The following is a 27,242-nucleotide window of genomic DNA, read 5'->3' on the forward strand; positions in this document are numbered from 1 at the left end:
TGGTAGCATTTCATCCTAGATAACTTTCAGAATCAGCCCCGCCGATTCCGGCCAACAGAATGAACTGCAAGGGCAGAGGAGGATAAATGTTTGGGGATTTCCAGCAAGGAGGGAGGGTACCTTGTACCACACCTAGAGTGAAACCATTTAAAATCCTGTGTACAATAAGATCAAAGGTCACCCATGGCACCCAGTAGGAGAGTCAACAATTACATCACTTAAAGAGTACTTTGAGTTACAGAGACAAGTAAAGCTTGTAAACCCCTGAAGAGTTTAGGTAAATTGTAGCCGGAGAGTGGGTTGCTGGCAGGGCATCTCAGATGATCTCACATTAATAAGGTGAACGAATAGTAGTGTTTCTCTCAATGTATAAAGTCTCAGGCCTTGTGCTAGGCGGGTTTCCCTAGTGGGAGGGAGAAGCCCCCCCCCCAGAAGATGAATATTCAGACTCTGCTCTTGGCCAACTCAGATTCTGCCACTTCCAAGCACCAACATATATAAGACTAAAATCATCTGTCATAGTTTTGCCTGGGAGAAAAAAAAAATCTTGTAATTAAATGTTAAACTTCGTATTGGGCTGGTTTGAAGAAGTCTTATTAAATCACTTTGGAAAATATTCGTTGCCTGTGAGTAGGAGACGGATTGCGAGAGTTGCCCTAATTATAAGTCAAAGAGATTCTCCTCCAGAAAACAAATCCTTGAGAAAGTAGCTCCAGAGCGTTTACATAAGCAGCTCGGCCTCCCTAGGCATTATCTCAGCACGACAGATCTGGCACACTAGTGCAGTTTTTCAGTGGCAGCACTGGCTGAGGGGGGTATTCAAGGAGCAGGCCGAGAACCACCGCCTTCGGCATGGCATGCAGTCACCCCCTCTCTCAGTGGTCAGAAAAGGTTTTTAAGTTGCCAGATCTCTTCCCTAATTAGGGTGAAGCCTGCACCTGCCTTTGGCCAGCAGCTAGGCGAAGGGGTGGCTTTAGCATCGAAGTTAACAGAATCGTAACTAGGGATTTCAGCGCCCGGAGAAGGAAAGCACGATTGCACACGCTCTCGCTGCCCGCACCTTGATCCCTACTCCAGTCCTCCCTCCCTTCACCCCTTACACTCTGATCCCAGGTGCTCTTTTCCTCTCTCGCCCCTCAGTCCACATGCTAGGAGGAGAGTGCTGCTCTTCCTGGATTTTCGTCTGCTGCCGGCCTCTCCTTGCACGTCCAGCATTTTTTCCACACCCAAAAGCTTTGCAGTCTGGGTGTCTGCCTCGCCCACCCTTAAGTTATCGCCCTGGAAGTTAAGCACGAGGGTTTTCCACAGGCCATCTTGCTAGCTCCTCACAGTTCGGTTTCATGGCAGAATTCCTGAATAATAATAAATTAAAAAACCAAAACATCTTGGCTACATGGCATGAAACGGCAGTGAGTCTGTGGCGCAGGGCCGAGTATACTGCTGAGAATAGTCCATGGGGGGCCTGGGGAAAGACGTTGGCACGACTCACCCAAGGGCTGGCTCTGCGTATGCCAGTCTCACAGATTAGTCAACACTTAGAGAGCCCTGTGGGTGCTACGGGGTGTGGATGCCACTTACCTTATGCTTGGGATGCAATTAATAATTCACTTTTTTTTTTTTTTAACATTTTATTTAAACAGCCAGATATAGGAATAAACACAGAAACACTGTACAGCTCAGTGACAGACCAGACGGTACATTGTACATCAATCTGGTACGCAGGCAAAAAATAAATTCACACATTTTGGATGTTTATAAAGAATTTCTCTCTTTATAGATAAGCACTTAGTGGTGATATATGTTACAAGGACATCCAGTCAGGTTTTTTTTGTAGTCAATATCAGAAGCAGAGCTGCCTCAGCATACGTGCACCAGGCGTCCACAACAAAATTACAAAGCAACATTGGGATTGCAATGCGCAAGCCAACATAGCTTAAACTCATCACTTTGTGAATGGTGGAAACAGTGTCGGTATTAAATAGACGGAAAAAGGCTACACTTCAGCGTTTTAAAGTTGTATTAGCTGCAACTCGTTGAAATTTCAACAGAAAATATTGTGCATTTTTTAGTTTCTATGCCATGGCCACGTTCCTCCTCCTCCTCCCAGCATTCATCCCCCTACTCTAAACTGCCCCCTCTCTCCCTTCCCACAACACTTTCTCCGTCAATCTTAGCATGCTCCCCTCCCTTCTCCTCGCCTTTACTCCTCCAAGGACTCTTTAACCCTCCTCTTCTACTCAACCCCATTACTGTTCCTTTGGAAGATGGGGCGGGCGACGCCATCGCCCTGTGCCCATGCTCCCAAACAAGTTCGCACCTTGTTGGCATTCAGAAGTCCTAGACAATTTGCCCATTGCTGTGGCTCAGTGTGGCTTGGTAACTTCCCCCTCGCCTCAGCCAGTCCATGGCCAGAAGTGAATGCGGTCGTTGATCGTACTCTCCCCCCCACTCGGTGCTGCAGCCCATATTCCTCCCTAGCTTTTGCAGCGATGTCACTTTTGGCTCTGCTCGGTTCTGGGACACATGTAATTTGCAAACAGTGCATGCTATTCGTGAAGTACACGCATTCTAAACCAAGTAGTGGGCACTGAAAGGCTCTGCCTCCTTGTGGCCGCTGCCAGAACTACACTGACAGACCGATGCCAGGCGTCCTACAAGCATACTGAGAAATGACTTATCAACTTCCCTGTTCCTTTAAACTAGCCTTTCATCTCTTATTCCCAATTTTCTTTTTTTTTTTTTGTAGAAAATTATTTTTCCCATGTGTCTTTATACATTTTTATTTATATTAAATTAAAAAAAAAAACCAACATGTACCATTTGCATGGCGATACAGCTTGGAACTGTGTCTATGCATGGAAAGGGGGTGGAGGGTAGAGGAGGAAACCAGGTCTGGGAGGCCCTCTTTGGACTGACCTGGGTCAGTTGGCAACTTTTTCAGGACTTTCCGTTAGGAAAAATACCTTGTCTTACTGTGTTACATGCTCCGGCTGAAACCGAACGCATGGGATGATGAACCCCCTCTTTAAAATTGGAAAAGGAATGGGAGAAGCCAGTAGGTGATAAAGGGGAAGCCTTTACTGACTCCAGGTGTCAGCAACAAGATGGAAACTAGAAACAAAATAATAATATATATATATAATGTATTGCTAATTTTGCTTCTTTTTATCTAACTGGCAACTGAATTGCTATATATTTGGGTTCTCTAACTACACTAAACAAAATGTACCACAGCCTTGTTCCCTTCCATTTGGCATTACACGACAGACTGAAGCCAGAAGCAGTTCTTAAAAAGCTTAAAACAAAGTCAAGATCAGACTTGAGCTGCACTGAAGAAAGTGTTGGTTTTCTGCTGCTTATCCGTTGTCCATATTATTCTATATTTAAAAAGGAAAACAGACCCCCATGTAAACTGAAAAACCGCAAGCAATGAAAAAGCTGAGGGAAAAAAAACAAAAAAAAAAAACAAATCAGAAGAGTCAAAGAGAGGCCACCGAATAAAAAGGGCTGGCGCTGATCCAGAGATCTAGGATTCCTCGGTCTGCTTGGTTCAGAGATGAACGTGAAGCACTGGAAACTGTGAGTTGATCTCCTGCCAGAACAGGCCCCTTCAGCAGTAAAGCAAAGGCAAAATATCTGAAATGAAGAAAGCGAATCAAACAGATGAATGAGCGGCCTCTCCCCCCTTCTACCCCTGGGCTGTTCAGCCCCCCCTCTTCTGCAGAACATTTCCAACAGGGCTCCCTCCCTCCTTCCCACCCACCCCCCCACCTCTCTGCGTCCATGCTCCCCCTGCTACAATCTCTTGACCCTACGAGCCCCCACCTGAGATCCAGAAGGGATCTCCCGCATCCCGCAAGCCAATCCCGGGGGCCAGCCGGAGGACATTTCCACGTCCCTGCATTTAAACCTCCACCCCGTGGACAACTTCTCCCTCATCTGTCTTCGCGGGGCTGCCTGCGGGACAAATCCTCAGCAGGGCAGGGAGCTGCGAGGTGCCAGGGCAATCAAGCACGGGGCAGGGTTCACAGAGGAAATCCCCGCCCCTCCTCATCGCTGGGAAGGCCCCATTTCCCCCCCCAGGGCTAAATGGCTGCCCGGTGAAACTCGGCTGTAATCTTCAGTCCCGGGGCTTGGACTGGATAAACTCCCTTTAAAAAAGCGCCCGCTCCCTATTTTTAATCCTACCTTCTTATTTATATTATTTTTTTATATAATATATTGATTATATTATATAATCAATATATTATATATAATATAATATATTTTTATATAATATATTGATTATATTATATAATCAATATATTATATATAATATAATATATTTTTATATAATATATTGATTATATTATGGTTAATATTTTTAATGAAGTTAGCATATTACATTGAAACCCGTTATAATTGTAAAGCCTGTCGCTGTTTAATGTTCTAATGTTTAATACTGTTATTTGTAAAGCCTGTTGCTAATTTATTGTTTCACTGTAAACCGAGGTGATGTATAACTATACGTACCACGGTATAAAAGAATCTATAAATAAAATAAATAAAAATATTCTTAATATTCCGCTATTCTCTTTAGCGTCCAAGTGGTTCACAATTAACACATTCGGGGGTCAATATTCGCTGGCATTTAGCCGGATTACTGCCTCATGCCGACTTTTCAATATTCCCCCCCCCCCCCCCTCGTTATCCAGTTAAAGTTTAGCCAGGTTACACAGGGGTGATCCGGGGTGGATAACTTAGCTTCTTAACTCTGCTCGCGCTGTGGAGCTGGATAAACCTATAGTTGGGCTACACTGAATAGTGCGGCTGCACCACTGAACATCCTTCCAAAACGTTAGCCAGATAAGTTTATCCGGCCCACTTTGCAATCCGGCCAGTGACTGAATAATTACCCCTTTAATATACAGAATAGCTTCTAGCACAGCAATATACAATCTAGTAAAGTAAAAAAAAATATATCAATAAATGTGCACAATGCAATCAAACCATAATGTAATACGTTATAATCAAAGCTAAAAAAAGACTATCAACATAGCAGACTATGTGTATCAGATACACTTGATTAAGTATGTTATATATACTCACTGGACACTGACGCTAATTAACAAATCAAGTAATATTCTCAGGAACTGATACCATCACATGACCTCAGATTAAGACCTGCTGTAACCTCAGAGGCCTTCTTAACCTCAAGGATTAAACATTCTCCGCAGGGTCACAGGTCCCTTCTTAGCCTCATGAAACAGATAATTGAACCTTGATGCTAGAAAGGTGCTTGACCGAGAGATCCCAAGGGGGAGATTTTCAGCAAGACCAGCCTAACCCTGAAGCATTATTACTTCTGCCCATCCTAACAAGTGACCTTGGGCAAGTTATGTCACATCCATGGCCTCAGATATAAACAAGGAGGATAACCTTTCAAAGCTGTTTGCGTGTAGACGGGTGTGCAGGAAGCTGCGACAGTATTTTATAACCTGCATGCAAACGATATGCGCGCAAACATGCTTGCACATGTAAACACCATGAGCCGTGCGTGTTCGGACTTATCCAGATAAGTAGCAGCATATATCCGGATAAGTTCCAATTTATCCCACTAAATAGTGGCGCTTAGCCGGATAAGTCTGAAACCGCTACTTGTCCAGCTAAGTCAGGTAGCCGAGTAAGTCTAAATCACATTTACCCTAAGTAGCATTTTAAGATGTATCCGGTTAAGTAGCACTTTTTTAGATTTATCTGGCTTACACGGACAAGTAGCTTTTTTCAGGCTTATCCGGCTGCTGCTTAGCTAAATTGGACTTTACCTGCATAAATGATATTTCTGCACAATTCTACTTCAGATTTTAAAGGGATTCGCAGTAGATTTTACGAGTATTATTCAGATGCTTTTCCATGCCTGCCGGGGGATTTCCTAACATGCTCACTGCAATGAATTAGTCCACCAGTTCATCCAGTGAAGCCACTCCTGGCACTTCAGCCTGAAATCCCCCCCTATCACCCAGGCCCCTCACCCAGTCACCTTTTCACTTTTAAGATGTCAACGATCACTTACTCCAGATATTGAGCAAGTAAGGTACCAAATTTATATATGTAAGTTGCTTATAAAATGTGTTTATGTTGGCCCCTCCCCGGAATGACCCTGACCCACCCCTGTTTTACTCGCAGATCCTGATTTACACATGCATGTTGAGGCTTCCAAAATACCATCTACTCGTGCGCATGCTATTTTACACTCGCAAGTGCTATTTTACACTCACAAGTGCTATTTTATATGCGTGCATGCTATTTTACACTCACAAGTGCTATTTTACACACACAAGTGATATTTTATATGCGTGCATGATATTTTACACTCACAAGTGCTATTTTACACACACAAGTGCTATTTTATATGCGTGCATGCTATTTTACACACACAAGTGATATTTTATATGCGTGCATGCTATTTTGCACACGTAAGTGCTATTTTTGTTTTACACATGCAGCTTTTGAAAATTCACGTTTTAGATTGTGAGCCTGCCGGGGACAGAGAAATACCGACAATGCCTGAATGTAAGCCATTTTGAAGTGCCCGAAAAAGTGGAATATAAATCAAATAAATAAATGTACATCAATGCAACTGCTCCCACACAGTCTGTGGAAAAAATAAACTATCCTGGTGTTTGAATCCAAAAGTAACAAACTTAGCAGCCTGGTTGCTCCCGAATCTTCCCAAATTTAGGCCATGTTCTCCAAGAAACTCTAGGAAAACCCACAGCAGGAAAATACGTCTGATTATTTCTGGAACAGGCCCTGCATTTCCCCTCTGCATACAAAGCCACTGACAATGCAAAAGCAGAAATAAGTGGAATTCCAGGCCTCCTCAGAGAATATACTGAACAAAATGCTTTTCTTAAAAAAGCAAAGCAGGTTTTCCGTTTCCAACCTCACCTCAAGCCAGTCTCTTGCTAGAAGGCTCTCGACATGACGCTCTTTAGAGTGGATCCAGTTAAAGCCCCCATCATATTTTTATCCAGTCCTTGCTGCAGAATCACAGAACACAAAAAGCAAAGCATGAACAGGAGGTCGTGGAAGGACCCGGAAGGCACCTTTCTTCCCATGAAGACCCTCCTCCTCCCTCCATCACTACTGATTACTCAGGCCTGCAGAAACAATGAGTAGCTGCAGCCACCTCAGGGGCGGATGGATAATGCATAGAAGTACATTTTATTTGGGAGGGGGGGTCATTTTATAAGTGCAGTCTGCAGGTACTTTTCACCCACGGAGTTTGCAACAATTTTTCAAAGTGAACGGCTCACACGTGCTTTCACTTTGAGAGTTGCAGCTGGGAAACTGCCTGCGCTCATTTCCGCCCGCTTATGCATGCAAGTAGCTTATCCAAGCAAAATGATGTGAAAATTCAAAAGTATGGCTTACGTGCAACCCCCTTCCCAACCCCGCTCCCCAGGTGCTTCTCTTTTCAGCGCAGGAAAAGTGACGCGTGCAGCCTGTGCCCTCGGATAAGCATCGCCTTACCCTTGGAAATGGTTCTGATGCCCAACTCTAGAGCGGCTTTCAGCGGGCAGAGCACCCAACGTTATCGCTTAAAGGAATGGACCTTGTCGAGGTTACCAAAGGCTTCCCTAAAAGACAGCCACCACGTTTTGCCTCCGTACGGCCCAGTACCCTCACCCTAAAGACTCAGGCCACTGCGGGATTCGTAATCCGGCCCTGGTCTTCCCACTCCCACACCGAGTTGCTCGGCAGGACGACAAACACCGGCCCACCTCGGTGTTAAACGGGCAGGACCGGAGCACGGCCAGCGTTTAACGTAGATCGCGGATCCAGGGATGCAGTCAGATGGGGGCGCAGAACGAGAGGGTTACACGGCACAATGCTCGGGCTCCAAACAGCAGAGCCAGCATTTTAAAACCAAGCCACAGGGAGCTGATGGGGGCCTGGCGAAGGTGGCCGAGGAAGCGGAACGCAGTCTGCCCTGTCAGCTTATCACAAGGCAAAAAAAAAAAATCGTTTGTTTTGGGAATTCCCAGCTTATCTCCGTTTGTGCCGCAACACGGTCCGAACTCGTCAGAATGCGAGCGCCGTGTTAAACACACAAAGCCATCTGACTCGCGCACCCCCCGAATTGCTGGGCTCGGCGACGACGAAGGGCCAGAAAGACGTCCCCTTCCCCCACAGTTTATCCGGGTCCGTAGGGGGGGGTGGCACTGCCACACGTAAAATGAAACAGGAGGAAATTGCAGCGGCTTTGCAGGAGGACAGAGTACCCCCCCCCCCCCCAACAGCACCCGGTCTGTGCCGCCTTTACCGTACGGCGGACACGGAGAGCGCCTTCTACCTGTTTGAGCAAGCTCTGGAGCTCCTTCTGAGACCACATGTCGGACAGGAAGACGCGAGCCGCCTCCGCTGCTTTCGGCGAGGCGCTGCGAAGGGCAAAGACATCGGTAAAGTGATGATTAAGAGAGCGCAGGTCAAGGCCCCCTGCATACTTTCAAGTAATTTATTTCATTGGCTGAGAGACTTGACCCTTGTGATATCTCAGGGACCTCAACGTTGCCCTTCCTGGGTCATGCAGGGCTTCTTCCACTTCCTGTCAGATTGCTTCTCTCGGCCCTAGCATTCCCTTTTCATCTCTCTCCACCCCCCACCGGGGCACCAAGCCAGGGAAGAGGGAATGGAAAGACGGAGGCAAGAGAGGCAAGCCACACGCTACTCGCCCCCCCCCCCCCCTCCTTTCCCTAAAACTCCTCCCCACCGCCAGATGTGCCTGCACTCCCCTCCCCCCCCCCTCTCGTGCACTTTATGATGCTTCTCTTCTCGCCCTCGGCCTCACCTGCTCTTGCACATGTTCACAACATTACTCAGGAGGTTGCCCGAGAGGTTCTGCTTTCCCAGCTGGGGATCGGCCATCACCAGGTTCCTCATGGTGTAACAAGCAGACGACAAGATGTCTTCAGAATTGCTGGTGTTGTTCCCCACTGGGTGCGACAGCAGGCGGGCAACATCTGGAAGGACCTGGTTACCTTAACGGAGAGTTCACAGAAAGAAAACGAGTTAAGGCCTTGGTGCCTGCAGCAAAAAGCTCATCTTCTTTCTTACTGGGTGGGTCTCAGGCCAGCCCAAGGGCCCAGTAACAGCATAGGATGACCCGGAATGGCCGGTGACCTTTAACCAACACAGATCACTACGGTTTCTAGGACAACTTCATATCCCAGATTTTGCTTAACACCGTGGCGTCTGTTGTACTACCTACCCATGGATTTGTGCAGCGCGGGATGTCGAGACAGGTTGCTTAGCAGGGAGGTGCCGGTCTTGACCACATCTGAATTCCCAGACTGGAGAAGACGAGCAATGTGTGGTAAGCCCTTTTCCTTCACCCCAATAATCTGGCTCATGCCATTGGACATCTAAGAGAAAAAAAAAAAAAAAGAATACAATCTTGGTAGGGTGGTGCTCCCATCTCCTCTTGCATTGCACCAAGGATGGCCCAATCCACAGACCCACATGGGAATAATCTTTTAACCAGTGAGAAGCTCCATTTCATGCCAACTTGGTAACCAATAGCAAGGCTGCCTCGCTGATACTCTGTGGTATCATGTCCTGTTCAGCTGCGCTCAGAAGTTATCCAGCTAAATGAAGATCTGGGCACTTATCTGATTAAATTGTAGCCGGACAATAAGTCAGGCAACTAGAATTTAGCCGAATAAGGTAGGGGCATTCCGGGGACGTTAGCTGGGAGGAGCTGAGTTAGCCAGATACCGTAAGCTTTCCAGCTAACTCTGGTCGGCCCATAGAGCTGTCCTAAAGTTAGCTGCATATATTCAGTGGTGCAGTTATATGGGATAAGTTATCCAGATAAGTATATCTGGCTTAACTAGCTGAGCCACACAGCGGCTAATTATGGACCTCCGTATTAGTAAAAATGCTACCGACTATATCACTTCGGCGGTTTAAGTCAGCGGGCACGTAGTGCTGCTCCCAAATTACCGGAGCTTAGTCTTTTGCATTATATTTTGGAGCACAAATATAATGGCCCTTGCCAGCAAGTGGTCAGAGAAATGAAAATGGTATTATTTCAACCTCGCTGGCTGAGAGAGCCTGCTCCAACCTCCAGTGATGGCGAGAACAGCTTTGCTAGAGGGAGTGCTTCTGCTACTAAAGAGATGCAAGATGACATTTATCAACACAATGGGCTGTCAGGTAGCTCTACTTATTAAAGAAGAAAGGCTGGGCAGCCCACTGGATGTAACATTCAGCACTTTAACAGCTTCTGGGCATGCTATGGAGGGGAGTGCTAGGAAAAGAGATTGAAAGTTTAGGTAAAGGAGGCTGAGGGACTGGTGTTGGATTGAGTGTGGCAACTTGAATGTTCATCTACCCAAAATGGAAGCATCACACCTGAGCAGACCAGGTGGGCTAATTTTTTTTTTTTTTGAGCCATTTACTGTGTTGCTATGTACTTGCCTGATAGTGAGCTGTCGTAACATTGGGTGTTTCGTTCTCTGGTTTCTCTGTTTCAGAAGACTTGGTGGCAGAGCTAAAGGCATTGATAAGGTGTTTGCCCTTACATGGTAAGTGCAGGGAATGAAGCTGCCCGAGTTTGGCATGGATTTGATCTATCAGTTGACACAAGACATGCCAACTTTGTTCCTTCTTACATTTCTTTCCCCTCTGTCTCTACATGCTCATCTGAACAGGCAGGGTAGACCGAGCCGCCGAGTTGCCATAGCAACCAGCTGGAATGTGCGATCTCTGAGGCAATGGCAGCTGACTGCCCAGAAGGAAGGGAGAGGAAGTGACTCTGCCAGTGGGGCGAGTCTCTATTTGCAGAAGGAATGTAGTGTATCTGTATCTGCTGGGAACGTTTAGTATCCTTCATGAGACGTGAAACAAATAAAACGGTCTGCTCTGTTTAGCTTCCGTCCTGGGTATTTCTGGACATTTCTGTCTTCAGTGTGACAAATCAATACAAGGTCTTTGAAGAACCGATCTCTTCTGCAGAGTTAAATATTGGGACGTTTTCACCGGTGATTTGACAGGGGCAGGGGGGAGGAGGAGAAGAAAATATTTAACCAAATTACTGTGTTAAAAGGGATAGGCTAAAGCCATCCTGTGGTTACTCCAATTATATCAGTGAACTTGTCTTTCCAGTTCCTTTACATACTCAGGACACCCATGTTCTGGGTGTCCTAAGTATGTAAAGGGCAGCTGGTAACCCTAGGTGAACATATCGGGCAGCTGGTAACCCTAGTGGAACCCTAGTGGAACATATCGCCAAGGCCAAATGGTGTCAATACATCAAGAAAGAAGGGTGGACAGAGGTCTGGCAGCCATATTGGTTCTGGAGAAAAATGGATGTGTGGGCTGAGGGTGCTACCTCTTTGTTGGACCAATCTAAGACTTGTCCAAAAATGCTATTGTACCTTAGTTTTGGAGACCACAGAGATCCTTTCCTCAGATGTCAGATATAGATAGGAGAAGGGTCTTAGATACCTTTTAAGGCTTTTCCTGGTTGTACTAGAAATGATTCAGGAATTTTTCTGGAGAGTTGGCTGCCGAGATTCAGCAGATGAAAAACACTGGAGATGGCTGAATGCCAACTCTTTATGTAGATTGCAGAATGAGTGCTGTAAGTGATAAGTGTGCATTCCAAGGGTCACTATTAGCCTCTCCTTACTCTAATATTCTGCTAAGAAAATGTATAACGTTCACATTGTTTTTTCTGTTACACAACTGCTAAGAAAAATGTATATTTTTTGTAAATTGTTAAGATGGCTCTACCGAATGACGGTATATAAAACTCAACAAATAAATAAATAAATAATATTCAAACATCTTCTGTTCTAACCAAAATTTCAAGGACACAATCAGCAGCAATTTTCAAAGATGACTTTCTCATTGCTTAGGTCCTAATGGTGCATCAGCCATGCATGGAAAAAGAATTGATGCTTGATCATGTGATTCCATCCAGCCAATCATAAAGCTGGATTTCATTCTTCCACAGCTCATGTTCAACCAGACCATAATCCATCAGCCTTATAAAACCACAGAGACGGGGTGTGATATCAGTTGTTGGCAAAGAAGAGCTCTTTATGAAAATACCTCACAAATTGCCAGGATATTTTTTTTTTTTAGTACAGGGGAGGCACTAGACAATCTAAAGAATGTGGATTAATAGAGGCAGGGCACAGTAAATCTACCGGTTTGGGAGGATTAGGCTTGAAAATCATTAAAGCAACAGAGTGTCAGCTGTTCTGGTTCATAATGGAAACTGCATGTGAAAACAAGCACAAACGACCTCTAATCCTCATTCCCAAAAACCAAGATGCACAAAACTAGTACTGGAAATATGATTACCACAGTTAACTGACTGGAAATTATAAAGCAACCATATTGGGTATATTGGTGTAGAGTGTTACGCAGAGACCAGCCAGCATAGACACCACGTCTGGAAATCTAGACCTCAGCCAGATTTTGCAGTGCACGGTCAGCACAGCAGTCCCCAGCAGTCGCCCTACAGTCCAGCGCACCCTGCGTGGTTCAGAAGTAAAAGCGGTGTGTTCAAAAACGTTACGTATTCTTTTATTACCAATGATAATCAGGCCCGGAAAAATCTCGGGCACTCTGCGCCTAAAATTCGATCTCTGTTGCCCGAGAGATGAGGCCTGGGGGTGCGGAGAGCCGCAGCGGCTGTCACCCCCAGGCCCCTGGGATCAGCACAGCAGCCTGCACCCAACCCACCTCCCTCCGATTTACTCAGGTTGTGGATGAGGAGGAGCTTTTAAAAGACGTGAAAGACTAAATACATCCTCGGGAGGGAAATGCAAATCTGAGAGAAGCGAGCGTGGCCGGCTCACCAGTCCTTTGCTGGCAGTCAGGTTCTGCAGGGCCCCGGCGCAGGCTTCCAGAGTGGAGTCCTTCTTGCTGAGCCCCAGCAGGGCCAGGTAGGTCCGGATGGTATTGGAATGGAAGAGCAAATTCGAGCCTCTGGGGTTGGACTCTTCCTCAGGAAGAGGCAGTTCAAAGTTGTTGCTCTAAAAAGAGAAAAACCACAGGAAAAGGCAATTGAAAATGTGAGTTTTTTTTAAAATTGTCAACCCCGAGCCTCCTCTTGAAAATGATTCGATCAACAAAGGAATGGAGAATACAACAGAGACTATCATAATGCCCCTGTATCGCTCCATGGTGCAACCTCATCTTGAGTACTGTGTGCAGTCCTGGTCACCACATCTCAAGAGAGATATTGCAGAATTAGAAGAGGTACAGAGAAAGGCGACCAAGATGATAAAGGGGATGGAATAATTCCCCTATGGAGAAAGGCTAAAGAGGTTAGGACTCTTCAGCTTGGAGAAGAGACCGCTGAGGGGGAGCTATCATAGAGGTCCATAAAATGAGGGGAATGGAACAAGTAAAGGTTAATTAATTGTTTACTCTTTCAAAATGTACAAAGACCAGGGGACACACAATGAAGTTACTGGGTAATACATAAGAGAAAATATTTTTTTTACTCAACGCATAATTAAGCTCTGGAATTTGTTACCAGAGGATGTGGTGAAAGCTGTTAGTGCAGCTGCATTAAAAAAAATGTGGACAAGTTCCTGGAGGAAAAGTCCATTAACCATTATTAAGGCAGAGTTGCAGAAATCCACTGCTTATCCCTGGGATAAGCAGCTTGGAATTTATCTACCCCTTGGGATCCTGTCAGTTACTTGTGGCCTGGCTTGGCCGCTGTTGGAAACAGGATACTGGGCTTGATAGACCTTTGGTCTGACCCAGTATGGCAAGTCTTATATTCTTATGTTCTAAATACACATGTGGATAAACTACTGGCAAAAAAATGGGCAAAAATATTCTTTAAAAACTTCATAGGGTGTTGAACCAATGCAATTACTGCATTCATCTAATGTCTTTGTGACAAGTTATTCTTCAGTATAGAGGCTGTGACATAATGGAATGAATCTCAGCTGCCTGTGCTCCCTCCCCCTGCCTGCAACCAAGAGAAGAGCTCCCTCAGCTGCCTGTGCTCCCTCCCACTGCCTCTAACCAGAGAAAAGCTCCTTCAGCTGCCTGTGCTCCCTCCCACTGCCTGCAACCAAGAGAAGAGATCCCTCAGCTGCCTGTGCTCCCTCCCACTGCCTGTAACCAGAGAAAAGCTCCCTCAGCTGCCTGTGCTCCCTCCAACTGCCTGCAACCAAGAGAAGAGATCCCTCAGCTGCCTGTGCTCCCTCCAACTGCCTGCAACCAAGAGAAGAGATCCCTCAGCTGCCTGTGCTCCCTCCCACTGCCTCTAACCAGAGAAAAGCTCCCTCAGCTGCCTGTGCTCCCTCCCACTGCCTGCAACCAAGAGAAGAGATCCCTCAGCTGCCTGTGCTCCCTCCCACTGCCTGCAACCAAGAGAAGAGATCCCTCAGCTGCCTGTGCTCCCTCCCACTGCCTGCAACCAAGAGAAGAGTTTCCTCAGCTGCCTGTGCTCCCTCCCACTGCCTCTATGGAGAAGACAAGCTCCTGTGTTTCTTCCCAAAGCCTGTAACCAACAGAAGAGCTCTCTCAGCTGCCTGTGCTCTCTTCCACAGCCTCTAAATGAAAATCTAAATTAATCTGTATTCTCAGTCTCAGTTCATATACTTCCAGACCATGAAGCCATGAATGCCCTCAGCTGAAGAGTCATGTCAAGGAATATCAGGAACAGTGATTAGAGGCCTGGACTTTGGGATAGCCTAGGGAAGGGCATGGATTGTGTCTCTCATGAAACAGACATGGGCACAAAGAGGCTGTGCAATAGCCCAGGAATCAGGCTTACCACCAGGCTCTGTGTCACAAGGCAGTCCTGGTTTTTGCCCTATTGCACACAGGGAATTGTAGTTCTGGTTATCCCAGAGATGTCACTAAGCAAATCGGAACTACAACTCCCTGCATTCCAAGGGATAAAGGGAGAGAGAGAGAAAGCAAAGACCGGATTAGCCTGCTCTTTGTGATGTGGAGCCAGGCGGGCAGCCCTCACCCTTACCAGTGGCCACTGCACCCTTGCAGCTTGGGCTAGGGCAACTTACCTGCACCTTGTCGCTCTTGTTGCTGAAGCAGCCCATGGAGGTCTTGTCTGTCTCATGGTTCCTAGCCATTTGGTTCTGCTTCTCAGTCAAATCGGTGTATTTATTCGGCACTTCGGAGTCCAGGTGGTACGAGAGGTTGTGGAGAATACAGGTACAATTCTCTACTGACTGGTCACCGGCAAGACACCAGGAAAAAAAAATAATAGATCTTTTTGTCAACAGTGTACCCTATATACAACAAACAGCTGGGCTCACTGGCTCAACGCACAGAGTTCTAGATCCTGGTGGCCCCAGTTACTGTATGAACTTCCCGGGGAAGAGACTTTGTAACCATCTGATTAATATTAGAGTAATGGAGAGTACCGACGGCGCTCCGTAAATAATAATAGGTCATTTTAAGCACAGAATATACGAAACATCTGGATAAATCTATTATGAGTTACCCACGTCCAGTGCAATTATTCCATGATAATGATTATTTCCTCCTGTTCATAGGTATAGTCCCACAGGTTCCCAAATCTGCCCTGGTGACCCCACAGCCAGTCCGGTGTTCAGGATATTCACAATGAATATGCGTATGTTGGATCTCCAATTTATGCTAATTTATCTCATGCGTATTCAGTGTGGGTATTCTGAAAACGCGATTGACTTTAGGGTGACCAAGACAGGTTTGGACAGTCCTGGCATAGATTGCTGGGCAAACTCTATGTCGGGTTTATGCTAAGGGACAAGAGTGGTTAAAGCAATGAGCTGATAACCAGGGAAGCCAGGGTTCAAACCGTGCTTCACCCCCAACGCTCCTCACGATCTTGGTCAACTTTACCTCCTATTGGCTTAGGTATGCACTTAGAATGTAAGCTCTTAGGGGAAGGGACTTATCATACCTGAATACTTATCACCATTGTACAGCACTGCATACAACTAATAGTGCTTTGAAAATGATTAAAATCATTTCTGCCTCAAATCTTCGGGAATCTGTTTTGATGAAAATACTTTATTGCAGTGGCACCTTTCTGCAAATTCTTGCAGGCTTCAACCATGCCCCAGAGCAGCTCCATTTCTGGAGGCCAGGCTGATCCAGTCCTGGTTTTTAGCTCCCCTTCGCTCCCAGTGCATGCATTTCCAATTTTCCCTATATTTATTTACTAGAGAAATCAGAACTGCAATGGGGTAAAACCAGGACTCTGTCAGATTGACCTGGAACGGGCGGCAACCCTACCCTTGGCTGATCTGCCCTATACCTCTAACTTTGGGCTGGCACAGGGGTAAGAGACGTATTTAATGAGAGGAGGCCTGGCTGTGCAATTCACAGAGCAATGGGGCAACATCAGGGCAGTTCCTACCTTGTTATCGGGCTGGTTGGCAGCCACACAGCTCTGGGCATAAAACACAAGAGAGTCCACCAGCCCTCTGCAGTTCCTCATGGTCTGCCGCCCTGCATCTGCGGAACTCAGATTCCTGAAAGCAGAAAGCGGCGGCAAAAGGGAGAGAGAGAGAGAGACGATCAGAAAGAAGGAGCGAGAAGGGAGAAGAGATAGAGGCATGAAGAGCAGGGCAGAGACAGAAAGAAATGGGAAGATAGGAAGAAGGCAGAAAGAGAAAGGGAAACCAAGTGAGCAGCATCAGAGCAGGCAAGAGACGGGCAGATAGAGAGTGAGTGAATGAGAAACAGAGGGGCAGGAAGATAGAAAGGCAGAGGGAGAGATCAATAGAGAGAACGAAGGGCAATGGGACAAGAGAAGAGACAGAGAGAAAAAAAACAAACAGAGACAGAAGGAAAATGTGAAGCGAGAGAGAGAAAACCGTTTGTACTACTCCATCACTGGACTTGTGCAGTTTCTGTCTTAGTAATATTTGGATTCTGCATTTATTTAGTCTACTTGGAAATAAGGGTCAGTAAATGAGCTGAAGGTGAGACCTTTGTACTGGGTAACCCATTTCTGGCTGGCAAAGGCAGAATCTATTAAGCCAGGCTCCATGATATTCTGATCCATACACGGACGCTTTCTGGAACTCCGGGGCGTGAGACGGCTTTCTGCGACCGGGGTTCTGCACATTCCCAGTTTTGGTCTTGGTGTTGCTCTTTTAAGGAACAGATTGTCAGCGTGGATGGAAGTAATTTTGTAACTCCCTAGGTCCCTACATAGCAGGGGACACAAGGGGCAAGTCATGAAGCCCTACTGAATCGGACTGGAGTGGGCGAGTATTTTACAAAGCCAAGCAGAAAAACAGGGACTTTCTAAAAAGATGCGGAACCAGCTCCTCCCTTGTATCGGACAGCTGGCTACCCTACCCACACCATTCACTTCTACAAACCTTTATAGCACACCCCTCACTACCAATAGAATAAAATCCCCTAAACTATGAGATTTCATCTTTCTGAATGAAACAAGATTTCCTAACACACTAGTGATGCAGCAAGTTGGACTCCTTACCGAGCATAGCCAGACCCCTCCCCCAGCATTCTGTGTTCCCCCAGAAGCAACAGCATTAATGGGGGTCACGCGCTCTTTTATCCATACCTTTGAATCACTACATGAACCCCCCCTACTGTTTGCACTGCCTAGGATGAGATGTCCACACTAAGTGACCTGCACTAAATGATGCCGGAGTGGGTCACCCTCTGTTCCACGCTCGGCCTCACTGCATCGGAAGCTCTCCCCCGAGGAAGATGCTCCTTAAATATCCCTCTGATTCCGGTACCAATATACCAATCTTTCTCTGCCACTATCTCCCTCGGAAGCTCTTGTAAAGAACTGTGGGGCACGTTTGGTTAGCAGAGGAGTGAGCTGAGCTGAAGGACTGTCCTGGACGGGGCCTGCCTCAGACATTATTCTGTCTGCGTCTTCCTACCTCACCAGTCATGTCTTCATGACTGGACAGTGCCGTTTGCCTTCAGTATAAACTCAGTGGGAAGAGACGTTGCTCAATTGTTTTCTGGGACCATCCTTCATGGGCAAAGAAGCTCAGAATTTCCATATACGAAAGTGCGTGAACTGGTGCTACAGCTACAGCTGGAGTACATGTTGCTACGTACAACTGTGTCCCAGATTGTTATCAATGTACGTAATTGATTCCCCTGTTCTGTAAATCTATGCACCATTATGGATGTCAGCAGCAGAGAATTTATTCTTGGACACCTCTATAGAAGTCAAATCTATTTCTGAGCATGCAGAAGCAAAAGTCCCCATACCAGTGGCCAGAGGGTATGAACACTGCGCATTGATCCATGCAGACTGGTAAGTAGTCTACTGTAATACAGCACATTAAACTGAATTAACTGACAGGCTAAATGAGAGAGACATTCTTTTCTGAACACTGATAGCAGGCACTTTGAAGTATTTCAGGGAGAGACACAAATGTCCATTCGGGATTTCAAAACAATTCTGGCAGCATGTTTTGGACATAGGGGTTTGGTTTTTTTTTTACTTTTTCAATTTCCCACTTTGGCAACTAAATGGACTTTTTGGGCTGCCATGGGGATGACAAAAAATACTCGAGTTATTAAGGAAGATTCCTGAGATTGTCTTTGAAATTTTAGTGGCCTTCAAAAGGACAACACATTTTCTCAAACGTACATGGCAAACTGCTGGCTGACTCACCTCAAACAGCCTGTAGCGTTGAAGAACACTTCTGGGTCAATCTCATTTCTTTGGACTTTAGTGCTGTATTCGGACCAGCCAGAGTAAGGAATAATCACATGGTCAGTCAACACGGGCAAGGCCTCCTGGATTAGTTCTGCTTTCAGCTCATCGGTAGAAGAAAGATTCCAGAGGAGCCCTAAAGGCAAGGAATATGATGATTACAACTGATTCTCTGCAGAAAGCCATGGTGAGAAGGACCATCCAGAAGAACCATGGAGCCAAGATGGAGCCCTCCCATGATACAGAGTCAAGGGACAGCCGTTCGGTTACATAGTCAAGGAGGGAAACCATCGAGTCATAGGGTCCATGAAGAACCACCCAATCAGGTAAGTTAAGGAAGAAGCATTTGGTCACACAGAACTAAAGAAGAACCATCCAGTCAAGCAGTGCCAAGAACTAACCATCCCATCATACAAAGTCAAGGAGGAACCACCCAATCAGACGGAAATACCTAATTATACAGAATCAAGGAGGAACCACCCAGGCATACAGAGCCAGGGAGGAACCACCCAATCCACAGAGAAACAATCAAGTCACAAAAGGAATCACCCAGTCGGATAGAAACAAGGAGGAACCATCCAGTCATACTGAGACAGGGACAAACTATCATGTCATACAAAGTCACAAAAGGAACCACCCAGTCATTCAGAGACAAGGAATAGCCATCCAGTCCATATGCCATGTGTTTGGCACAATATAGCTTAATTGTCAATAAACCACAAACTGCTATTAGCATTGCCTAGCTTGATTCACCAGACCATGCTTCTACTAAATCTCACTTATGGTAAATTTCTCTCACACCTTCTCTGGCACATTCTTTTTGCTGGATCTGTACCTGTCAGCTGTTTCTGTATCTCAGGATTAGAAGTCCTCTTCAGAAGGCTCACAGCCTCCCTTATTCCACCCCGCCGACTGGTTTCAATTTTGTTGGCAGTATTCTTGAAGACCAGGTTTCGAAGGGCCCCAGCAGCTGCCTGCTGGACATTGTGGTTTGGGCTATGCAAAAGGACAATGAGCTTCTCGATCCCATTCAGCTGACAGACCTGATAGGAGGAGGTAAAAGGGAGAAAGTAAAAGAAAGAGTCAATACTGTATCCAGATACTCATTTGTTAGGTCACTGATTCAGAGATAGTAGAGGAAGAGATAAAGGACCTAGATTGGGCAAGACCTAACTTCCTATGAAAGAACACAAATGATGCAGTAATTATATAAAATAAGTCTAGAAAAAGTTTTTTTTCATTCCAAAAGGCTAGCTAACTGTGGAATATATTATGTCATAGAACATTTCTACACACAATCTGGTAAAACAAAACTTAGTTTACTAAATATTGTAAATAGAAGGATAATAAATCAGCAAAGTAATATCTACATTGACTATAGTATCACAGTGAGCTGTACAAAAAACAATACAGGTAAATAGAAAATAGACAAATAAAGACAGAATATTAATCAAAACAATAAAGAACAAAAGAACAGAACACCTCCCTTATACATCCTCCTCTATATAAGCCAGTGTTCATAGAAACCTGGAAGACTCGGGCCCAGGGACTCTGAAAAAGAACAACTTGTTCTCTGTTCCTTTCAGCTCATCCAACTTAAATAAGCAAATGCTATGCCTTATATATCCCTCTGCAAGTTAAGTGCTTCAGTTTGCACTTTACCCAGGAAGGTATTTCAGTATCAATCTTTTGATCTCCCATTTGGTAAAAGACACTAACTGTTTAACTTATTATCAGCTCATTGGTATCCATACAAGTATTTAGTATTTGATCTTCCCAGGTGTTAAGAGATACCAAATGTCATAGCCTTTGATCTTCCCAATGATACCAGAAGTTCCTTGGGGCCATCCCAGCTCTTTATCAGCTCATTGTTGCCAGAATGTCTCAGGAATGAAGGGAACAAATATAATGTCATGTCTTTATACAATCTTTGTACTCAACTTATATGCAATATAAGTTGCATCCATACTCAATCATTAGAGTCTGTTCTGATCCATAGCTGTCTGTTCGCAGTACAAAGTCTTCCGGGGATCTAGCTAACTGGCCTAAAATTATCTTCCCACATGGGGACAGTGAGTGAGATTAAGAAAATATAATGGCAGGGATTTTGAGACCCATCCCCCATATAAGGGGGCCCTGAAATATATCAACAAAGAATATAATGGCAGATAAAAATTGTAAGAACCATCTAGTCAGTTTATTTACTTTTTCTGTGCAATACTGCAGACTTTACCTGCTCTCTGGTTTTATGCTTAATCCCCCACTACAATGGATCCTTCTCTGCTAACTGCAGCAGGCTTTCTTGAGTTCTCAAGCTGAGTGCGGGAACCTGATACAGTAGATAGTGGCAATCTGGGCTGATCTTAGGAGGGTGTGGAGCCCAGGGCAAATCATCCGCAGCAGGGCCCTGAAACGCTGAATTTTAGGGATGAGCATTCGTTAGACCATTCGTTTCATTTGTTTTGTGGGTACCCGCATATTTTATTAATGAGGTGCACGCATACCCATGAAATGAATGGCTCAATGAATGCACATCCCTAGTTCTAGTTCTGGGGATAGGACTACTATGGTAGAATGGGGCCTCCTCAAAGTGCGGGACCCAGGGTGGTCATTCCTATTTGCTCTCTCCTCTCCCTTGCCCTCCCTCCAAGGATGGCCCTGGTGGCAGTGCTGTTGAATCTTCCTATGTGGAGCAGTGAGTGTGGAAGCTTCATTTATGGAGAACTGAGTGTGCAGCCTTTACCCTGAGGTGGGCCAATGACTATGAGTCCCTAATGGTGGGTGACAGATGGCTCAAGGATTACCCGGTTTTTGGCATTCTCATCCTGGTAGCACGCGTGCTGGATATTGTAGGCCCCGGAGGTCTGGTACTTCTCATCCGGGTAGGACAGGAGCTCAATTGCTTTTTCAATAGACATCCCACTATCAAATTCATCTCTGGAATCCAATTAAAAGCAAACATTAAAACAAATGAACAGGGAAGAAAAAAAGAAGCCAGGTGAAAGAGGCCAATATTTTAAAAAGCCATTTAGATGGATAACTCACAAAATTAGTCTAAATGGCTAATGTAGCATATTCAGCCTCTTAGGCTAAATTATAGCCGGATAACTATTTAACCGGTTATAATTTAGCAATATAAAAAAGGGACATTTCAGAGGGAAGGGGCGTTCTGAGGAGAGAGACATCCAGCTAACCTAGCCAAATATCGGGTATATGCAGAAAGGTTAGGCCTGCTTCAGGTCTAAATTTATCCGGCTGATCAAGATAATAATGGTACCACTCACATGTAGTACCTTTGTCCAAATAACTTTATAGGCACAGAACATGACTCGGTTGCAAATTACAAAGGGCAGTATTATATCTACTTTGGTATGGTGAATGGCTGAGTCAGCCATGACAGCACCTGGCCATGAAAGATTCAAACAGATCCCATAGGCAGGTACCTTAAAGAGCTCAGCTTACGCTCCAATATCAAAACTACTTTTGAAATAATTGAGTGAAACTAGGGGTATCTTAACATATATTCTACCCGTTTACAAACAATAGCTTAGAACAGTTTATCCAGATTTTTTAAGAAAAAAATTCCATTGTATGTGCCTACCAAACATTTTTTGGGGAGGTCATAGAAAAACAAAAAAAAAGGACATAGAAAAAATTAAATCATAGAAATGTCATCATAAAACAATTGGTCATTAAAATTCAGGGGAGGAACAAGGGCTTCCCTGGGCCCTCCTTATGGGCATCCATGAATCCACAATGAAATACGTATTTTGATTCTCATGAAATATAACAGAATTATTACTGTTGGGCTCCAAAGACAACAGCCATTTTGAAATGGTGACGGAAACAAAAAAGAAGCAATGGAAATTAGTTTTTCATAGGAAAAAACTTCAGCCAGAAGTCAATCCCAGCCATTTCTGGTTCTTCAAGTCAACCACTAACTATAAGAAAAGATGTGCTTCCAGAACGATCTGGCTCTACAGCAGAATCAACTTTCAATTTAGTGCGGGGCATTAACCAGCCAAAAGGAGCAGCCCTCTAAGAGCATCAGCCAGAGCTGTAATTAAACATTTCAGCAGCTGATGCAGACAATCAGAATTGTGCACTCATACTAATCCCTGTTCCTCTCACCTTCCACCCCCTCCACTCTCATCCTCTCTCCTTTTCTACATCTTTCCTCTCGCTCAGGAAGGTAGGAGAGCAGTTCTCTTCCCAGTATTTCATCTGCTGCTGGCTCGCGGGTCCTGCCAGGTACGTGTGTCCTGGATTGGCCATTGTTGGAAACATGATACTGGGCTTGATGGACTCTTGGTCTGACCCAGCATGGCAGTCTTATGTTATGTTTTTATCTGCCTACAAGGAGCTTTGCACTCTGTACAGTTTCCCCTCCCACTCACTCCTACTTGTGGCCCTGGTATCAGCTTCCACCCATGAGCACGAAACTGGATGGCAGATAAAGACCCAATAGGTCCAACCAATCTTCTCCTTTCCCCTACCTACCACAGTCCTGTAAACTATGCTTCATCTATAATGTAACACTCACCAGGAAAGCTCTTCTGTGCTTAGCCCACGTGTGCACGTAACTCTCACCAGGAAAGCTCTTCTGTGCTTAGCCCACGCGTCCACGTAACTCTCACCAGGAAAGCTCTTCTGTGCTTAGCCCAGGCGTGCACGTAACTCTCACCAGGAAAGCTCTTCTGTGCTTAGCCCAGGCGTGCACGTAACTCTCACCAGGAAAGCTCTTCTGTGCTTAGCCCAGGCGTGCACGTAACTCTCACCAGGAAAGCTCTTCTGTGCTTAGCCCATGTCTCCTCCAATTCATTTACTGTTTTGTCTCCACTACCTCCCCCGGGAGGTTGTTATATGATTCTGCCACCCTCTCTGTGGCAAAGTATTTCTGTGCATTACCCCTGTAGCCCCGACCTTCCAGCATCCTCTGAGGTTTGAACATCTTTTCCACTGAAAAATGCTCGCCTTTCATACATTACTCAAGGCTATAACCAAAGCCATTTCTGTATATAAATGGTGTTTAACCTAGGAAAACTGCCCACCCTCAATGTTGGGTAAAGGTATTTGCATGGCGCACACCGCGGAGGCGTTCCTGTGGGTGGGGTTAACTCAGGGGAAGCGACGGCAGTGAGCAGGCACAGGTCTCCTGGTATTTTCTCCAGGAGTAACTATCAAAGAAAAAAGTACCACTTGGGAGTTTATCCTTGAACCCAGGGATTTTTGTAGTGGTCGTCCAAGCCTTTACTTTAACTGTAATTGATTATTGCAACTCTCTTTATATTGGACCTTCCCCTCACTTTTTTTTTAAGGGTTCTTCCAATCTTACAAAATTCACCTGCCCGCTTAGTAATGGGAGGTCATCGTTGGGATTATATTAACCCCCGCAATGGCTTCTGGAGTAACAAGGTCTGTAATTTACAATCTTAGTCTTAACTCCAAAATACTTAAACAAAAGAGCCCCACCTACTCAGCTGGTTTACTGGAGAATTGCAATCTTCCCCGCACGTTGAAATCACAGGATGAACGTCTCTTAAAAACTGCTCGCTTGCAAGCAACCCGTTCTCATGCCTGCCCCTGTTTGTAGGACAAACTCCCTGTGCAACCACGTAGCCTAAACATAAAAACCTTTCGCAAACAGCTAAAAAGCTCACTAGTTCCCGTCTCTTTTCATTCATGAATGCCTGTTTTAAAGTGGTTTTTTTTGTTTGTTTCAGGTTAAGTCTTCTGTTTTTAAAATATTATTTTAATTGTAACTTCTAAACCTGTACCAAATGTATTTTTCTATTTTGTCACATTGTAATCCACTTAGCATGGATATTTGTTATATGTGGAATATAAATATTTTAAATAAATACCAGCATAACTTTTATTTTGATTATTGGGTGCAAACCCCACTGATGAAAACTGCACCAATGCCAGACGTTTGGGCACTGCTCCCAGCATTTCAGTATTTCAATGTCTCTCTCATATGCTTCCTCTTCTTTTCTATGGCCCTCCTTTTTTCTCATCTCCGAGGGCTTATGGCACAGGGTAGGCACCACTTTTGATTCTCTCCTCCTGTCTACATCCTGCCATAGTTATGAGGTCACTGATGAATGATAAGGAGAGACCCTCACTTCCTTTTCACTGCTACCTATACAGCTTTGTGTGCACTCCTCACTGGCTCGTCACACTAGCAACCCTGAGGTCATCAGATCTGATCATTCCCAGATCCCTCTCCTGTTGAGTGGGTCACCAGTGCTACCCCCAATATCATCTCCTGCTTCCTTGGTTCACTGCACTTTTTTTTTTTTGCATTAAATCTCAGCGGCTACGATCTTGAACCCCGAGTTTTGCTATCTCCCAGTCAAAAGGAAAAAGCAAAATGTTTGGCTTAGCTTTGTTGACCAGTGAGTGAAGCTGCAGGTGACTCCATGGTAAATTCTCTCTGGATAGTTGCTGAATGGTCCTTTTTTTTTTTTACCATAAAAAAAAAAACAAACCAACTCTTGAACTTTACCTTATGGGCATGTTGGCAGTTCCATACATGTCTTGTTTGTGGAGCGTATTGTACATCTGAGATTGGGTTCCACCATACGACTCTTGCTTCTGCATGGTGTTGTACATCTGAGATTGGGTTCCACCATACGACTCTTGCTTCTGCATGGTGTTGTACATCTGAGCATGGCCATTTCCGTACACTTCCTGTCTGACTCCCGATATGGAGGACGGGGTGCGTGTTGGGGCAAAGCCCCTCTTTTTCTGTTGGGTGTTCTGCTGAGTACTGTGGTTGCTATAGAAGCTGTACCGACTCTGAGTCGCCCGCCCTCCTCCTCCTCCTCCTCCTCCTCTCTGGGCTTGCAGCTGGCTCTGCTTCCTCAGTGTGGCGCGGGGCTCGGCGGTGAGGTCCGGCTCGCTCCGGCTGTTCTTTAAGTTCTGCATGTAGACGAAGTCACTGCTGGGACTGGTCGGGCTGCCCAAAGATTTGTACTGCCTGTTCCAGTTCTCCATTTGGCTGTAAGAGCTGAAACGCTTGTTGTCTGTGTCCTTCTTAAGAGTCCCATTAAAAACTTGCTGCTAGGGAAAAAAAACAAAAACAAAGACAAAGGCAGAGTTAGTGGCACATGGCCTCATGGGCCCTTTTCATCAGACAGCACTTGTTTCTGGGAGAGGAGCCCACCTGGTTCAAACGAATCCAGAACCCATGCACCCATTCCCTCCCCTCCACCCTTGACAATGAAAGGGACAAAAATCTAAAAAAACTTTCACACCCCCAACTGATCCAGAAAAATTTGGACGAGATTCAAACCATCAGGACTGGATTTGCCAGTAACCCAACAGATGGGTCTTGACTTGGGTATTGCGCTTGCCCACTTTGGGGAGTTTTGCTGCTGTGGATTTCTGGTGGAACATTTTCAAGGTCACTCACTGTATCACTTGCCTGACTCCCAAATGTTCTGCATTCAACGGGTTGGCTTAGGTTTGAATGGAGACTTTCTGGCCTTATCTTATTATTTGTACATTAATTTTTATCAACCAATTAATCAAACACCAGACGTCTATTAATGGATTCAAGACCATTTCTGCAAACCTGAAAATCACGGGGTTTCTATCTCACTTGAAGGTCGAATGTGAACATTTCTCCATATCAACGCCATTCACATTTGTGAGAAGAAGCAATTCAGGCTACTTAGATGGGGGTTTTTTTATGTTTTATTATGTCTTGGTTGCCAAAGTTGCTTGCTGTATTGCCTTTATTTGCATTATAATCTGCACTAAGCAGATCTGCAAACTAGAAAAGCTGGAATATAAACTTCTCATTAAATTACATTTAAATACGCCACTCTCCCAGCTGCGTTTATTTATTAGGAGAGTTGCTGTTTTCTTTGGGCTGGTGGTGATCGCCCATTCCTCTGACTCCATCCCGACCAGATCTGACCAGCACTGACTTGTTAGCAAAAGCTTCAGGCCAGAGTTCACAAGCCTGTCCAACCGGGAGAGTCCTCCCACGATGGGCAGGGACACAGCCAGGGCTGTCAACTGTCTCCATGCCATCCTGAGACGCGGATCTAGTCCTATTTTCCTGACTCCCATCCCCCTGTAATTCTAATTTCCCAGGTAAAATGCATAGGGAGTATGATTACAAAACCTCTGCACTTTGTGTCTCAGACATAATAAAGAGTTTCAAAGTTTATAACATGAAACCCTGTCACACCCCCCCCCCCCCCCGTATCCACTGATGGCGCAGTCTGTACTGCACAAAATCCAAAAAAGAAATGCCTGCACGCACTCTCCAGTTGTATCACGGTGTTTCCCGGCACTCTCCTGGAGGCACACCTAACCAGTCGGGTTTTCAGGATATCCATAATGAATATGCATGAGAGATTTGAATACACTGCAGACCCAGGGTATGCAAATCTATCTCACGCGTATTCATTGTGGCAATCCTGAAAATCTGAGTGGATAGGTGTGCCTCCAGGAGAGGCTTGATAAACACTGCACAAAATGTATTTCTAAAATTCACAATTCAACTTTCTTTTTAAACAATCTCTCAGGAATG

At 45.3% G+C, this 27,242-nt stretch overlaps 1 protein-coding gene across 4 annotated transcripts in view; it reads right to left on the reverse strand.

Annotated features, from left to right (window-relative positions):
- Positions 1 to 1,738: 1,738 nt before the first annotated feature.
- Positions 1,739 to 27,242, reverse strand: part of PKP1 (plakophilin 1) — a 54,646-nt gene continuing 29,142 nt past the window's right edge. For 2 of the 4 annotated variants that reach the window (XM_029572266.1, XM_029572268.1), the window contains exons 3-14: positions 25,203 to 25,759; positions 21,499 to 21,631; positions 19,530 to 19,737; positions 18,653 to 18,830; positions 16,394 to 16,508; positions 15,051 to 15,218; positions 12,858 to 13,034; positions 9,254 to 9,407; positions 8,834 to 9,023; positions 8,339 to 8,423; positions 6,931 to 7,022; positions 1,739 to 3,636 (exon numbers count right to left, since the gene is read on the reverse strand). In XM_029572266.1, coding sequence (XP_029428126.1) covers positions 6,948 to 7,022; positions 8,339 to 8,423; positions 8,834 to 9,023; positions 9,254 to 9,407; positions 12,858 to 13,034; positions 15,051 to 15,218; positions 16,394 to 16,508; positions 18,653 to 18,830; positions 19,530 to 19,737; positions 21,499 to 21,631; positions 25,203 to 25,759 — 2,040 coding nt within the window. In that variant the 3' untranslated portion in view covers positions 1,739 to 3,636; positions 6,931 to 6,947. The remainder of the gene's footprint in view (positions 3,637 to 6,930; positions 7,023 to 8,338; positions 8,424 to 8,833; positions 9,024 to 9,253; positions 9,408 to 12,857; positions 13,035 to 15,050; positions 15,219 to 16,393; positions 16,509 to 18,652; positions 18,831 to 19,529; positions 19,738 to 21,498; positions 21,632 to 25,202; positions 25,760 to 27,242) is intronic. The other 2 variants (XM_029572267.1, XM_029572269.1) reach the window with 1 other exon arrangement.

This window comes from Rhinatrema bivittatum, chromosome 12 (assembly GCF_901001135.1).
Source record: "Rhinatrema bivittatum chromosome 12, aRhiBiv1.1, whole genome shotgun sequence".
Lineage (NCBI taxonomy): Eukaryota > Metazoa > Chordata > Amphibia > Gymnophiona > Rhinatrematidae > Rhinatrema > Rhinatrema bivittatum.